Genomic DNA, 16,287 nt, shown 5'->3' with positions numbered 1-16,287 from the left:
TAGCTACCGGTACAGCTCCGAGCCTCGATGGAGAACTACTCCCTCCTCATGGGAGACAGCAGCGGTGATGAAGATGGCGGTGGTGTTGATGGAGGAGCCTTCCGGGGGCACTTCCCCGTCCCGGCGGCGTGCCGGAACAGAGACTCTTGTCCCCCAGTTCTTGGCTTCGCGATGGCGGCGGCTCTGGAAGGTTTCTCGTACCGTGGCTTTTTCGTCTCGAGGTTTTAGGTCCAGGGGCTTTATATAGGCGAAGAGGCGGCGTCAGAAGGTCGAAGGGGCGCCGACACTATAGGGGGGCGCGGGCCACCCCTAGGCCGCGCCGGCCTATGGTTTGGTGGGCCTGTGCCCCCTCTCTGGCGGTTCTCGTGTGTTCTGGATGCTTCCGGGCAAAATAGGAACCTGGGCGTTGATTTCGTCCAATTCCGAGAATATTTCTTTACTAGGATTTCTGAAACCAAAAACAACAGAAAACAGCAACTGGCACTTCGGCATCTTGTTAATAGGTTAGTTCCAGAAAATGCACGAATATGACATAAAGTGTGCATAAAACATGTAGATATTATCAATAATGTGGCATGAAACATAAGAAATTATCGATACGTCGGAGACGTATCAGCATCCCCAAGCTTAGTTCTGCTCGTCCCGAGCAGGTAAAACGATAACAAAGATAATTTCTGAAGTGACATGCCATCATAACCTTGATCATACTATTTGTAAACATATGTAATGAATGCAGCGATCAAAACAATGTATATGACATGAGTAAACAAGTGAATCATATAGCAAAGACTTTTCATGAATAGTACTTCAAGACAAGCATCAATAAGTCTTGCATAAGAGTTAACTCATAAAGCAATAATTCAAAGTGAAGGCATTGAAGCAACACATAGGAAGATTAAGTTTCAGCGGTTGCTTTCAACTTATAACATGTATATCTCATGGATATTGTCAACATAGAGTAATATAACAAGTGCAATATGCAAGTATGTAGGAATCAATGCACAGTTCACACAAGTGTTTGCTTCTTGAGGTGGAGAGAAATAGGTAAACAGACTCAACAATAAAAGTAAAAGAATGGTCCTTCAAAGAGGAAAGCATCGATTGCTATATTTGTGCTAGAGCTTTGATTTTGAAAACAAGAAACAATTTTGTCAACGGTAGTAATAAAGCATATGTATCATGTAAATTATATCTTACAAGTTGCAAGCCTCATGCATAGTATACTAATAGTGCCCGCACCTTGCCCTAATTAGCTTGGATTACCGGGATTATCGCAATGCACATGTTTTAACCAAGTGTCACAAAGTGGTACCTCTATGCCGCCTGTACAAAGGTCTAAGGAGAAAGCTCGCATTGGATTTCTCGCTATTGATTATTCTCAACTTAGACATCCATACCGGGACAACATAGACAACAGATAATGGACTCCTCTTTTATGCATAAGCATGTAACAACAATTAATAATTTTCTCATATGAGATTGAGGATATATGTCCAAAACTGAAACTTCCACCATGAATCATGGCTTTAGTTAGCGGCCCAATGTTCTTCTCTAACAATATGCACGCTCTAACCATAAGGTGGTAGATCGCCCTTACTTCAGACAAGACGAACATGCATAGCAACTCACATGATATTCAACAAAGGGTAGTTGATGGCGTCCCCAGGAACATGGTTATCGCACAACAAGCAACTTATAAGAAATAAAATGCATAAGTACATATTCAATACCACAATAGTTTTTAAGCTATTTGTCCCATGAGCTATATATTGCAAAGGTAGAGAATGGAAATTTAAAGGTAGCACTTCAAGCAATTTACTTTGGAATGGCGGAGAAATACCATGTAGTAGGTAGGTATGGTGGACTCGAATGGTATAGTGGTTGGCTCAAGGGTTTCGGATGCATGAGAAGTAATCCCTCTCGATACAAGGCTTAGGCTAGCAAGGTTATTTGAAGCAAACACAAGCATAAACTAGTACATCAAAACTTACATAAAAGACATATTACAAGCATTATAAGACTATACATCGTCTTCCTTGTTGTTCAAACACCTCACTAGAAAATATCTAGACTCTAGAGAAACCACTCATGCAATCCAAATTTTAACAAGCTCTATGTATTTCTTCACTAATAGGTGCAAAGTATATGATGCAAGAGCTTAAACAAGAGCACAACAATTGCCAAGTATCACATTTATCCAAGACATTATAGCAATTACTACATGTATCATTTTCCAATTCCAACCATATAACAATTTAACGAAGCAGTTTCAACCTTCGCCATGAAAATTAAAAGCTAAGAACACATGTGTTCATATGAACCAGCGGAGTGTGTCTCTCTCCCACACAAGCATTTATTCAAACAAAAACAAAAACAAGAAACATACAGACGCTCCAAGTAAAGTACATAAGATGTGGACGAATAAAAATATAGTTTCAAGAGAGGAACCTGATAATGTTGTCGATGAAGAAGGGGATGCCTTGGGCATCCCCAAGCTTAAACGCTTGAGTCTTCTTGATATATGCAGGGATGAACCACCGGGGCATCCCCAAGCTTAGAGCTTTCACTCTCCTTGATCATGTTGAATCATCTCCCTCTCTTGATCCTTGAAAACTTCCTCCACACCAGACTTAGAACAACTCATTAGAGGGTTAGTGCATAGTCAAAAATTCACATGTTCAGAGGTGACACAATCATTCTTAACACTTCTGGACATTGCCCAAAGCTACTGAAAGTCAATGGAATCAAAATATCCGTCGAACATAACAAAACTGGCAATGCGAAATAAAAGGCAGAATCTGTCAAAAACAGAACAGTTCGTATTGACGAATTTTATTGAGGCATCAGACTTGCTCAAATGAAAATGCTCAAATTGAATGAAAGTTGCGTACATATCTGAGGACCACTCACATAAATTGGCATAATTTTCTGATTTACCTACAGAGAATTTTGCCCAGATTCGTGACAGCAAAGAAATCTGTTTCTGCGCAGTAATCGAAATCTAGTATGAACCTTGCTATCAAAGACTTTACTTAGCACAACAAAACACAAAACTAAGATAAGGAGAGGTTGCTACAGTAGTAAACAACTTCCAAGACACAAATATAAAACAAAGTACTGTAGCAAAATAACACATGGGTTATCTCCCAAGAAGTTCTTTCTTTATAGCCATTAAGATGGGCTCAGCAGTTTTAATGATCCACTCGCAGGAAATAGTATTTGAAGCAAAAAGAGAGCTTCAAGAGGCAAATTCAAAACAAATTTAAGTCTAACATGCTTCCTATGAAGAGGAATCTTGTATACAAATGAATGCATGAAGAACAAAGTGGCAAGCATAAGCGGATAAAACACGAGTAACTTCAAGATTCTCAACATAAAGAGGGGAAACTTAATATTATTAAAATGCATACGACCATATTTCCCTCTCTCATAATAACTTTCAGTAGCATCATGAGCAAACTCAACAATATAACTATCACATAAAGCATTCTTATCATGAGTCTCATGCATAAAATTATTACTCTCCACATAAGCATAATCAATTTTATTAGTAGTTGTAGTGGGAGCAAATTCAACAAAGTAGCTATCATTATTATTCTCATCATCAAATATAGGAGGCATATTGTAATCATAATCAAATTTATCCTCCATAACAGGTGGTACCAAAAGACTACTATCATTGTAATCATCATAAATAGGAGGCAAAGTATCATCAAAGTAAATTTTCTCCTCAATGCTTGGGGGACTAAAAAGATCATGAAAACCAGCTTCCCCAAGCTTAGAACTTTCTATATCATTATCAACAATGGTGTTCAAAGCGTTCATACTAATATTACTACCAGCATGCAAATAAGATTCCATAGGTTTTTTAATTTTCGTATCAAACAATCCATGTTTTAAATCAGGAAATAGCATAAGAAGCTCATTCTTGTCCATTATGCCAAACTAGTGTAAACAAGAAACAAAAAGATGCAATTGCAGGATCTAAAGGAAATAGCTTTGAGTACTTACAATGGCGGAAAATAGCTTGGTAGCCGAGATCCGGAGTGTGAGTACCTTTTACCTTTCCTCCCTGGCAACGGCGCCAGAAAATAGCTTGATGTCTACGCCCCCTCCTTTTCCTGTAGACAGTGTTGGGCCTCCAAGAGCAGAGGTTTGTAGAACAGCAGCAAGTTTTCCCTTAAGTGGATCACCCAAGGTTTATCGAACTCAGGGAGGAAGAGGTCAAAGATATCCCTCTCATGCAACCCTGCAACCACAAAGCAAGAAGTCTCTTGTGTCCCCAACACACCTAATAGGTGCACTAGTTCGGCGAAGAGATAGTGAAATACAGGTGGTATGAATATATATGAGCAGTGGCAACGGCACCAGAAAAGTGCTTTGCCCAGGACAGTAAACAAGCAGTAGTAACGCAGCAGTAGTAACGCAGTAAAACAGTAAACAAGCAGCAATAGCAGTATTTAGGGACAAGGCCTAGGGATTAGACTTTCACTAGTGGACACTCTCAACTTTGATCACATAACAGAATAGATAAATGCATACTCTACACTCTTCTTGGATGATGAACACATTGCGTAGGATTACATGAACCCTCAATGCCGAAGTTAACAAGCTCCACAATTCAATGTTCATATTTAAATAACCTTAGAGTGCATGAAAGATCAATACGACTAAACCAAGTACTAACATAGCATGCACACTGTCACCTTCATGCTAAGAAAGGAGGCATAGATAATATCAATACTATCATAGCAATAGTTAACTTCATAATCTACAAGAGATCATAATCATAGTCTACGCCAAGTACTAACACGGATGCACACACTGTCACCATTACACCGTGCAGGAGGAATAAAACTACTTTAATAACATCACTAGAGTAGCACATAGATAAATTGTGATACAAAACTCATTGCAATCATAAAGAGATATAAATAAGCACTTCACTATGCCATTCATAACAGTGAATAAGTATTCTGTGAAATATAGCCTAAGAGACCCACACGGTGCATACACTGTCACCTTTACACACGTGGGACAAGGAGTCTCCGGAGATCACATAAGTAAAATTCACTTGACTAGCATAACGACATCTAGATTACAAGCATCATCATATGAATCTCAATCATGTAAGGCAGCTCATGAGATTATTGTATTGAAGTACATAGGAGAGAGATGAACCACATAGCTACCGGTACAGCCCCGAGCCTCGATGGAGAACTACTCCCTCCTCATGGGAGACAGCAGCGGTGATGAAGATGGCGGTGGTGTTGATGGAGGAGCCTTCCGTGGGCACTTCCCCGTCCCGGCGGCGTGCCGGAACAGAGACTCCTGTCCCCCAGATCTTGGCTTCGCGATGGCGGCGGCTCTGGAAGGTTTCTCGTACCGTGGCTTTTTCGTCTCGAGGTTTTAGGTCCAGGGGCTTTATATAGGCGAAGAGGCGGCGTCAGAAGGTCGAAGGGGCGCCGACACTATAGGGAGGCGCGGGCCACCCCTAGGCCGCACCGGCCTATGGTTTGGTGGGCCTGTGCCCCCTCTCTGGCGGTTCTCGTGTGTTCTGGATGCTTCCGGGCAAAATAGGAACCTGGGCGTTGATTTCGTCCAATTCCGAGAATATTTCTTTACTAAGATTTCTGAAACCAAAAACAGCAGAAAACAGCAACTGGCACTTCGGCATCTTGTTAATAGGTTAGTTCCAGAAAATGCACGAATATGACATAAAGTGTGCATAAAACATGTAGATATTATCAATAATGTGGCATGGAACATAAGAAATTATCGATACGTCGGAGACGTATCACATACCTAAGAAGGAGTGCTAAATCCAGAGATCATAGGTAGCCACTGCCTCAAGTATCACAGTGCAGCCTTTTTTGTGACCCTTGTACATTATCTGCCAGGCAAACGGACAGTTCTTCCATTTTCAATGCATGCAGTCAATGCTTCCAAGCATCCCTGAAAATCCTCGAGCTTCATTGACAGCGAGGATCTTAGCAGTGTCTTCGACAGTCGGTGATATCAAGTAGATGTCCCCGAACACTGCTATCACCGCCCTGCAGAACCGGTAGAAACAATCAAGGGCGGTGGACTCCGCCATCCGAAGATAGTCATCGGTAGAATCACCAGGAGCTCCATATGCCAGCATCCACATAGCCACCGTGCACTTTTGGAGGGCGGAAAAACCTTCCATGTCGGTGCAATCCAACTTGCATCTGAAATAGGAGTCGTACTCTCGAAGGGCATACGAAATTTCCAAGAAGAGCTTCCGGCTCATCCTGAAACGAAGCCTAAAAACAGCCTCACCGTGCAATGGATCGTCGGCGAAGTAGTCGGCGTAGAGCATGCAGTAACCCTCCATTCGCTGCCTCGGCTTGCACTTCCGGCGACCTGGTGCCAACCCACCACGACGAACAATGGCCGACTCGGTGTACAAGCCGGACAGGCAAGCTAGGATCAGCAGGTGCTCCTCATCTTGGGCGACGGCTGCCGTTTCTTCTTCAAGAAGCTCGGCGAACATCTGCTCCTCCTACTCGTCGGAGTCCATGTCTGGCCAGACAATTGGACGAACACCTGCCGGGTGTGTCGACAAGGAGCGACGCGAGGGAGCTGCCCGGCGGCGGAAAATAGGCAGAGGGCACGACGAGCGGCGGAATATAGGGTGCTGGGTGGAGGAACGGCGGAGTTGAGGAAACCGGCCGGCGGATTGGCGAGGGGTGGTGCCGGCGGCGACAGAGCAACGGGAGGGGAGGGATTTGCGTCGACAAAGTAGTGGGGTTCGTCTGTTCTCTCGCCGACAGTGCGGGCACGTCCCCACTTTTATCTCGTCCGGAGTCCCCGAGCGCACCCGGGGGGGGGGGGGGGGGGGGTTGGTCTGGGCTCTCCGGACGGATGAAAGGCCTAATTCGAATGAAAACGAGGAGCCGGGGCCGCGATTGGGCTTTTTTCGTCCATCCGGATGAAAAAAGACGTCCTGAGGGTCTCGTCGGGGAGACGGCTGGAGATGCTCTCGTAGCACGAGGATTGGTACGTAGATGTATAAATAAGAGTACCATATCAACTAAACCGACGACACTTCTGATTTGTTATAAAGTTAGTCAAGTTGCTTAAGCAAAAGAGTATCACACTATTTGCTAAAATTAACAATGCTAAGAACACCTTTATCTTACGGTCTGCAGACCATGTCCCACACGGCCAGAGATTTCTTGGGACATTTTTGTGTTGGAAATTTGTCTAATATGGCGACCTATTTAGTAGTTCCTCTATGACATAATTCACGACCCGTCGGTTGTGGGAATGATCCTCCATGACATATAATTCACTACCCGCGTTCGAGATCCCAAACTTAGCGAGTGCATCCCACATATCCTTGTAGTGATGGATAAATATAAGTCAAAAATATTCTCACCAAAAACACTGATAATAACACCCCTAAAAAACTGTCGACTTTCTGATTTTTTTCGCCTTGATGGTATTAAGCTCTCTTTCAGGCTTTCTTTTAGTTTCATCAAAGCATCTCATGGTTATGAGCCAGAGAATTATTTTGGGACGTGATCTCTTAAAATTCACACCTTCGACCGCCGTTCCTTGGCAATTGCCATCTCCTTGGCTGTTTTGCTTCCTTGACCACCTCTGCTTCCTTGGCCGTTGATGCCTCCGTAGTTAGAGCTGCTTCTTTGGCCATCGTTGCATCCCTCGCCACGGACGACTTCTTCGTGATCTTGGGATTGCTTCTGCAAAACATACAAGTCAAAATAGCAACGACAAAAGTAAAAGCAAGTCATCAACAGATGATGTCGTTGCCTACTTGATAATACCTTGAAGGAGGTATCCTCACGGAAGGGGGGAAATGGGGCCAAAGAGCGAGAGCTATCGGGACGGTGGTACGCATTTTATCCAGCTTCGGATCACGTTGCACAGAGGCATGACCTACTGCTGGTTGTCCGTAATTATGTGGGCGCTTTCGCGTTTTTACAGTGAGTTGTGGTTGTGCCTCTAGGGCTCCGGGATCCGGCTTATAAAGGCGCACAAATTTAGGGTTTCTACGGAGAGTCCTACTCGAAATACAAGTTTCCTAACTACGGAATATTACATTGATGTGCACGTCAAGGATCCACCTACTCCTAACTTGTCGTCATGGATCTGGCTACCTTTATGGGTCTTCATAGATACTACTCCTAGCGTAGGTTGACACCATTGGGGCCGCCCTCGCCGTCGGAAACCCTACTGGGGACGGGGCAAAAAAACCTGTTGTCGAGGGATCCGCCGGTCGAATCCCGGCGGCTTGAAGAGCGAGGATGGCGGCGATGCGAGTTGCCACTCCGGTCGGCCTCGTGCTCGTGAACGACGACGGCCGATTCAACACCGGCATGCGATCGACATTGATCTGCGCCGCCGAGTTGCGGCCTCCGGCCTCGTACTCGTAGACGAGGCGCAGGAGCGCCTCGTTGGACCTGGTGGCCGTACTAGTTCGATTCGAGTGATCAGTACTAGTTGTTTTCGCGTTTGAACTTGCTCATTCATACAAATTGAGATTTCTTCAATAAAAAGAAAAGAAGGAGCAGGAAAACAAATCAGTGGGATGTCTAAAATGCGTCCGAATGCTGGGTGGCCCCTGACACAAACGGATAATTCGTGCCTCGCGGTTATTTTCGTGTCTGCCAGGCGATGCAAACACGGGATGCAAAGGCAAAGGGACGTCCGCGGACAATTTGAGCATGGCGCCCCTCGAGATGCCGCGAGGAAACGAGTCCCGGGCGACCGGGTGGATCTCCTCCATCCTACAGGGACCCCGCGAGCCCTAATTTTCGCCCCCATTCCCCAACGGGATCAATCTAGCTCGCCTCCTGATTCCTGAAGTCCAGATCGATGTCCTTCACCTCGGCGCCTCGCGGAATGGTTTCCAGATCGAGCTCGGTTTGAGGCCAGCCACCGTCGCCTCACTCAGCCTCAAACTTCTCCAGGCCGCCGGTGAGAAACCGGCCACCTCCCACTTGTCCGGTGCCTTTTTTTATTTTTCCATCTGCCATTGGCGCTCAATCTCCCTTGCATTCGCAACAAGCTCGAGATGCTGCCATAGATCGCCGCCGTCGCTCGAACCCCCTAGCGTTTTCTCCATCTACCTTTCGCGCTCAAAATCCCCCTTGCATTCGTGTCCAGAGGCGACGGAACCCAACAAGCTCTAGATGCCGCCATAGCTCGCCGCCGTCGCTCCGCGCGTCCTGTCTCCGAGGGTAAACCATCTGTACTTGTTTGTCTTCTTAGTTTAAGCTGGCCTGCAGGGGTGCTAGCCCTCAAGGGTACTAAATCTTGCCACCTCTTTTCAGTTGGCCGCACTCGACGGAGCACCATGTCGGACAGGAGACGTGCGACCCAGTTTGAGGACCTGCCTGAGGAGATCATCGTCGATCAGATACTCATCCGGTTGCTGTCCAAGGACGTCGGCCGCTACCGTGCTGTCAACACCTCGTGGCACCATGCCACCTCCACGCCTCAATTCATGCTCGAACACCGCCGCCGCCAGCCATTGCTCCCCATCATAGACGGACAACGGAAGCCTTCCAGTTACGCAGTCTACACTGGTGCTGGCGCATCTGGTCAACAGCTCTGGCCCTTCCTCCCGGGCTCCAAAACCCGTTATAATGCCTTATTCGCTAGTTGTGATGGCCTCCTCATCGTCAACTATGGACCCCGATTATACATCTGCAATCCTGTCATCCGCAGGCATGCTCTCTTACCCCTGCTTGTCTATGGCCAAGGCTTTGTGAACATTGTAATTGGTTTCTACCGGCACCATCCAACTAAGGATTACAGGGTGCTCTTGGTCTCACAGAACTATCCTAAATACAGCTTACACAACCTCACAGTGGGATCTGACGAGTCAAGGCATATCAAAGTCACAATGCCAGCAGTCTCGTTGCCTTCTGTTGAACAGAAGTTACTGAATCGGCTGACAGATTTGCGCCATTGTCCGCCACCAGTTCAGCACCGTGGCAACCTGCACTGGTGTCCTTATGGTGCCCGTGACATCACGGAAGGTGGCGGAGACATTATTGTGTTTGACACAGAAGCTGAGTCATTCCGGTGGGTGCGCAGTCCCGGCCAGCTGTGCTATAATAGGAAGTTGTTCGACATGAAGGGGACACTTGCTTTTTGGGGCGGCTCGGCTCCCGATTTCATCACTATAAATGTCTGGGTGATGCAGGATTACGAGGCTGAGATCTGGGCTTTCAAGTGCCGGATTGACCTGTCAACGGTGGACTCATCACGGCGACTTTATACAACTTCTTTGAAAAAGAAAAGGAAAAAGAAAACACCGCTTGATTCAACGGTGACATTGTTCAATGATATGGTTGTGCTCAACGACCGTGAGCTGCTGATCAAGTTCAATGGAAAACATGTGCTGCGCTGCGATATTGATGGAAAGTTCTTAGGAATTGTGAACCTTGGAACATGTCAATATCAGATTTCGCTTACTCAGCACCGCTTCCAAGAGAGCATTGTTCCAATTCCTTATCATGGGATGCAAGAAGAAGATGAGGAGTCTCCGTTCTACACAGGGCATGTCTGAATGTTCAGGACTACTGCTTTGCCTTCGGATTGAGAGCATGCCTTTTATAATTGATCTCTTCTTACTTATTAGTGCTACCACTAGAACATTTTATTTTGGATGGTTGCAATAGCACATTCGCTGTCATCATATGGTTCTTTCTTATTATCATGTCTCGAACATCTTGTTAATGTTCTGTACTGGGGAGTACATACTGATCTATGATATTACAACTTCATTTCTGTTCCTCCCTTCCGGCCAAATTTACTTTTTTTTTTGCATGGTTAAGATACACGAAAGGCATCGCTGATATGAGAGATTTTTCATGTTATTTAAGCAAAGGCATTTTTAGTTGTTGGAACGTTATTCTGGGTGTCTTCCATAGGCTGTTAGTTTGACCTCTGCTGTTAAGTGCGCAATTTAGTCGTGAGTCCTAACCATTTTCTTGTGCTGAATACTATTCTGGATCTTTTCCATAGGTTGTTTGTTTGATTTCTGTTGTTCAGTGTGCAATTTAGTAGCAACTCAGGTGTCAAAAAAATAATTTAGTAGTAACTTCTAAGAATTTTAAGATGTTATTCTGGGCTGTTCAGTGTGCAATTTAGTAGTAACTCAGGTGTCAAAAAATAACTTAGCAGTGACTCCCAAGAATTTTAAAATGTTATTCTAGGTCTCTTCCGTAGCCTTTTTGTTCTGTCTCTGCTGGTCAGCGTGCAATTTGGTTGTAACTTGTAGGTTTCACCGGGCATACTACTAGAAATTTTAGTTCGATCTGTGTGAACATTTTTCATTGGGCATACTTGGTACGCTGCATGTATTACGGTATTTAGTTAGCACGGTTTCGTGTTTGATTGCTACTTCAATGCTATATGATTGAAGAAAGAACTCTGCATTCTTCTTTCTCCATGTAAAACTGAATTGCATCAAAAGAGCCATCAGCTGTCCAACCTCAACGAGAGAAAGAAAAAAGAGTACTACAACAGAGAAAAGCAAAATCAATCTCTACGTCTTTGCTAAGTCAGCAACCTCAAGTCTGCAATTTTCTCCATGCATGTAAATGAACTATCGGAGAGAAGGGAGCACATAGCACCGGTAATTCACAACTGCAAGTTTCTCTAGTTGCTATAGCAAAAAACCAAACAGTAAGCTGTCAATCGTTTGCTAACGATGCATTGTTTACTTATTTATGTGTCGGCTTCCTTCTCTTAACAAATGTACTACTTTGTATGGCTGTGAAGTGCCGGACATCACTGTGATCACTTGTTGTGCACTCCACACAGCCGGAGTTCATCACTTCTGCTGCACGCTGAGCCTGGATGCATCCAGAGCGCCCAACCTCACCGCGCAGCTGATGCTTTCGTCTAGTATCTGCTCCATCTTGTATTTGTACCTAAAACCCAGCTCGCCCAGCTTGTCTCTCTCCGATTGCACCCTCACAGGTACGTCATCAGTCCTGGCACCAATTCAGTCAGTCAATCAACCAATCGACAGAAGCAAAACAAATCATGGAATTTCATGAGATGCTCGACCCCGAACCATCGAGAGAGTGGCAAACTATGTACCATATATAACAAAGAACACACAGTTGTTGATGGAGTTGCAGGTGAAGGGCTTACTCTTTGAGGAGGTCCAGGTGAGGAAACTTGCTCCCGTAGTGGTCCAGGATGTCGTGGACTGTTGGATAGGCGGCAGCGCAGAGGAACCGGCCGGAGAGGGAAGGCTGCTCCATGCAGAAGATGTGCGCCGCGCAGACGTCGTCGACATGCACCAGCGGCACCGAGCCCAGCAGCTTCTGCAGGATCCTCGGCAGCGTGAAGTAGGGGTCGCGCCCAGTCACCGGCGCCACCGCGCTCTCCACTGTCTCCGGGATGTGGCTGAGAACCGTGTCACCCGCAACGAGGCCGCAGGGCAGGGTGACCACCTCGAACGCCGGGATCTCGCCGTCGTTGTAGCCTAGGAGCTCCTTCTCCGACACGAGCTTCGACTCTATGTACTTCTGCAGGTGATCACACAGTACGTACTTTCACTTGGCCGGATGACAAAATATTGCTTCTGAAGTTCAGATCATGTGTCCATGGTTCAATCTGAAGAACGAGACCACTCACATCGAAGTGCGGGTTACGGAGAGGGTAATCGACGTCGAGAGGAGTCCAGCAGGATTCGGAAATGAAATCTCTGTACACCGTCGCGGCAGCGCTGGAGGACTTTGTGAGCGGCGAGGCAGCCGATACCGACGCGGTGTGGATTACGCGCTTCACCGTCTTGGATTCCTCGCATAGCCGGAGGATCACTTGTACCGCATCCACGGCTGCTTCCGCCGCAGTCTTGTACTGGCAACAAAAGGCAGTAACACTGAATCCGATCAGCAATTTAGCATGAGTAGTACTAGTTGTGTACTGGCTCTGAGTTCTGAAAATGTATTTGTGAACAGCCCCATGCTATTTCCCTATAGAACAGAACATACCAGAAATTAATCTCACAAGGATGAGCATGCTCGGACAGCGACCAGATCATGAACTGGTTATACTGCAGATTAATTGAATCTATCCATGCCACAAATGACAAATCGGAGCGTGTGGTTTTGAGTTTCATTTTTTTTTTTTTTTAAACATGGGTTTTGAGTTTCAGTTTCAGTTACCTTGGAGGCGGCGGCCTCGTGCGCAGACGGCGTGGCGACGAGGAAGACGAACTTGCAGCCGGCGATGGCTGGCGCGAAGCTGGCGGCGTCGTAGAGGTCGGCCTGGAACAGCAGCAGCCTGTCGGGCGGCGCGCCGACGGGGACGAGCCGCTGCAGCAGACCCGCTTTCCCCTCGTCCCCTGCAGCCAGCCACCAACCGGATCAGACTCCTCCACCGAACGCGCAGGACGAGCTACAGAGTAAACTAATCCCCGCGGGTACCGATGCTTCGCAGGGTAGCGTGGACTGTGTACCCTGCCTCCAGAAGCTTCCTGACGAGCCAGGAACCGACGAACCCGGCGCCGCCGGTCACACAGACCCTGGTGCCGCCAGCGCCGCTCTTCCCCTCTTCCTCCATAGCCGCTGACTGACGGGCAAGAACCTGCTGCGAATGAAGTGAGGAGGAGGAGCCGAGCTGGGCCGCTTCCACTTTATACTACTCGAGAGAAGAATGCAAGAAGCAAAGAGGTTTGACTGTTTGACTTTTCTTTACATTACACTCCATAAAACCATTATGAGGAAGATCCTTCTAATTTTTCTGGGTGACGAAAATAGATACTTTTACAAAATCCACTCTCTATAATCATTTCTATTTAGCAACTTCCATGCTTGGTAGATCATAGCTTAAGGCTGATACGGTTGAGGTGTGACTAACTCTGCAACATATTCATTAAATGTCGTCATGTTTGTCTCTCTAGGAAAGATAATAATCCAATTGACTCATTCCTTAACTAGTCCTTCATGAACAATATCTCAAAATATTCCCCGGTTAACAAGCGAAAATATTAGCGTTTGCACAAAAATTCCCATTATGGTGACGACGCCTGGCAGCGTTTCTTAATTGATCATCCAAATTCATGTCTTCTAAAATTTGACAACAGAGGAGGAAAAAGAACGAAAACCGCTCCCGTTGCTCCCCCCGAGGGGTGACCGGGGCGCCCCCGTGTCCCCCTCCTCTACCCCCACCCTTCCGCCTCACCCCCCCCCCCCCCCCCAAGGGCCCGACGGGGCGGGTCTCGCCCTTGCCGCGGTGAGGCGCACCAGTTCCCGCTTGGGCTGGCGCTGCTCCGGCCGTGTGGTCGGCGGCTGCGGCGTGGAGGGCTCGCGCACGGCGCTGCTCGGTCCGTCGGCGGCTGGATCGCCTAGGGTTGGCGTGTGGCGGAGGGATCTGGGCCTGTGGGCCCAGATCTGGGCCTGCCAGGGCCCGACTGGATCTAGCCATGTTGGTCTGCTCTCGGACCTAATCTGTGTCCAGAGGGCTCGGATCCGGCGACCTGGCCGTTCGCTGCCGTCGGAGTCCAGGGTTCTCGGGGCTCTCCGGCGGTTTTGACGTCCCTTGGGGGCGAGGTTCTTGTTGGTATCTGGGATGGGTCCCTAGGCTAGCTCATGCTTGCCGGGTTGGCAGCATGCCCAGTACTATTGCTGCTCCCGCGGCGGTAGTATGGTTTTCCCTCCGAACAGTTTGATCGTGCTAGTGCAGGTGCGCCTAGGGATGGTGAGGTAGTTGGGTTGCCGCCGATTTAGCGTCATTGACGTCTAGATCTGGGTCTGGCCGGGCATTGCCAGCCAGCGTCTGCGTTCACCCTGCAGACGAGTCTAGTTGGTGCTAGTTCATAGTGCGGCTTTGGTTGGGGGCGCAGTAGCGATTGCTGACTTGTCTGCTCTACGTCCTCGCGATGGCGACCGGAATTTTGATCGGGTTTGGACCTCAGCGAAAGCTGCACATGGTTGTGGCCTGTGCCGGTGACGGCGTCACCTGCGGGTGTTGCTCCCTTGTTGAAGACGTCTCGATGATGTCTCCTGTTTGAAGTGATGGACTCTGTCCCTCCGTCTGAATCTACTCTCCCTGGGGCTCTCACTTTGTGCATGCTTCTCTAGTAGTGGCTTGTGGATTACCATGTGACCTCTCGCTGGTGTTGCAGTCCTCTCACAGCGTTGGCCTGGTTGCTTTTACACGGTTTGCTGCGGTAGCTGATGCTCTTCCTAGCGCCTTGGGGGGCTTTGCTAGGGCGGCGTCTGGTCGTAGCTCTTGCCGGTGTGCTTATCCCAATGTTAGGGAAAGATGTGTGTTCTTGGTCTGGACCTAGCCCGAGCTCCACAGGTGGTGGCTCTCGGGTCTGGGTGAAAAAATTGCGGGACCTTTGTTTCTGCCGACGACGATGACGTATTCTTGCGCCATTCAACTTTTTTGGAGGTGTCGCCGCAAGACCCCCTCCTTTAGTTCCTCAAGCTCTGCTAGGTGGCCGGCTCGTCGTTGAGTTTCCCGTGGGTTGCAGTCTTGATGCGGTGGAGGTTTGTTGGTGTGGACTTGGTCGTGATTGCTCCGGTGCTGCAGAAGACAAGCTCCCTCTTCATAGATTAAGCTAACGCTTCGGCTTGATGCTGTCCGTGTTGTCTTTTGTTTTGGGTTTCGTTGTGCGCTTTGCGCAAGTGTCTTGTAACTTCTGGTGTAACTCCTAGCCGGTTGATGACTTCGTTAATTTAAAGTCGAAGCAAGCTATGAGTTTAGAACATTCAGGTGAAACAATGCATCTTACATCCAAGATTGCACAAGTTCATTTACACCCAAGATGAAAAAGCCAGAGCGCCGTTTCAAGAATGACTAATTAATGAAGTAACCATCAGAAGGCTAATTGGGTGCCAATCGTACACAGCTATGCGACGCATGCTAAATTTGTTCCAAACCAACCATGGACAACCAAAGTTTCAGGCAAGTCTAAAAGCATGGTTACCAACTTGCTCGCATCTAAAATATGGTAATGCCATAAGACGCTATAAATAAATCATTTTCATCGACAAGAAAAATTGTAAATACAGAATCTCCCAACCAGTTCATAGCAACATTTTCTTTGAGGATACAGAAACATGTGAAAGGGCAACAAAGAAAGAAAAATAATATTAAAAAGTACTGTTTTGTAGGAAGATACCAACTCTGTCAGTAGTATCAGTAAATCCATCAATGTGCTTGAGTAGAAAATACTGCAGATTTTCAATTTTTATGGAAAGAAGCAATGGACAAACACCATCAGGAACTGTGATATATCACCACAATCATTTCGAAAGC

At 47.0% G+C, this 16,287-nt stretch overlaps 2 protein-coding genes across 2 annotated transcripts; one reads left to right on the top strand and one right to left on the bottom strand.

The window, feature by feature from the left end:
- Positions 1-8,704: 8,704 nt before the first annotated feature.
- LOC127317758 (putative F-box protein At1g19160) lies at positions 8,705-10,794 on the top strand. The gene is made up of 3 exons (XM_051348358.1): positions 8,705-8,967; positions 9,157-9,230; positions 9,324-10,794. Exon 3 carries the CDS (start codon positions 9,347-9,349, stop codon positions 10,565-10,567), a length of 1,221 nt encoding a protein of 406 aa, XP_051204318.1. The 5' UTR covers positions 8,705-8,967; positions 9,157-9,230; positions 9,324-9,346; the 3' UTR covers positions 10,568-10,794.
- Positions 10,795-11,525: 731 nt separating this feature from the next.
- Positions 11,526-13,616, bottom strand: LOC127317759 (NADPH HC-toxin reductase 1). Its single transcript, XM_051348359.2, has 5 exons — positions 13,446-13,616; positions 13,185-13,363; positions 12,652-12,876; positions 12,163-12,542; positions 11,526-11,999 (listed from the first exon to the last, which is right to left on the bottom strand). Exons 1-5 carry the CDS (start codon positions 13,579-13,581, stop codon positions 11,837-11,839), a joined length of 1,083 nt encoding a protein of 360 aa, XP_051204319.1. The 5' UTR covers positions 13,582-13,616; the 3' UTR covers positions 11,526-11,836.
- Between the last annotated feature and the right edge of the window lie 2,671 nt (positions 13,617-16,287).

Source organism: Lolium perenne, chromosome 7 (assembly GCF_019359855.2).
Source record: "Lolium perenne isolate Kyuss_39 chromosome 7, Kyuss_2.0, whole genome shotgun sequence".
Lineage (NCBI taxonomy): Eukaryota > Viridiplantae > Streptophyta > Magnoliopsida > Poales > Poaceae > Lolium > Lolium perenne.
Note: the sequence above shows the minus strand (reverse complement) of the source record. Positions and strands in the feature narration are given on the sequence as shown.

What these genes read in the sequence shown, in the direction of transcription:
- LOC127317758 (XM_051348358.1), top strand. Translation starts at nt 9,347, where the DNA reads ATGTCGGACAGGAGACGTGCGACCCAGTTTGAGGACCTGCCTGAGGAG.
- LOC127317759 (XM_051348359.2), bottom strand. Translation starts at nt 13,581, where the DNA reads ATGGAGGAAGAGGGGAAGAGCGGCGCTGGCGGCACCAGGGTCTGTGTG. An exon ending in CGCTACCCTGCGAAGCATCG is followed by an intron (nt 13,364 to 13,445) that starts GTACCCGCGGGG and finishes GGCTGGCTGCAG; the next exon opens with GGGACGAGGGGAAAGCGGGT. An exon ending in CACCTGGACCTCCTCAAAGA is followed by an intron (nt 12,000 to 12,162) that starts GTAAGCCCTTCA and finishes AATTGGTGCCAG; the next exon opens with GACTGATGACGTACCTGTGA.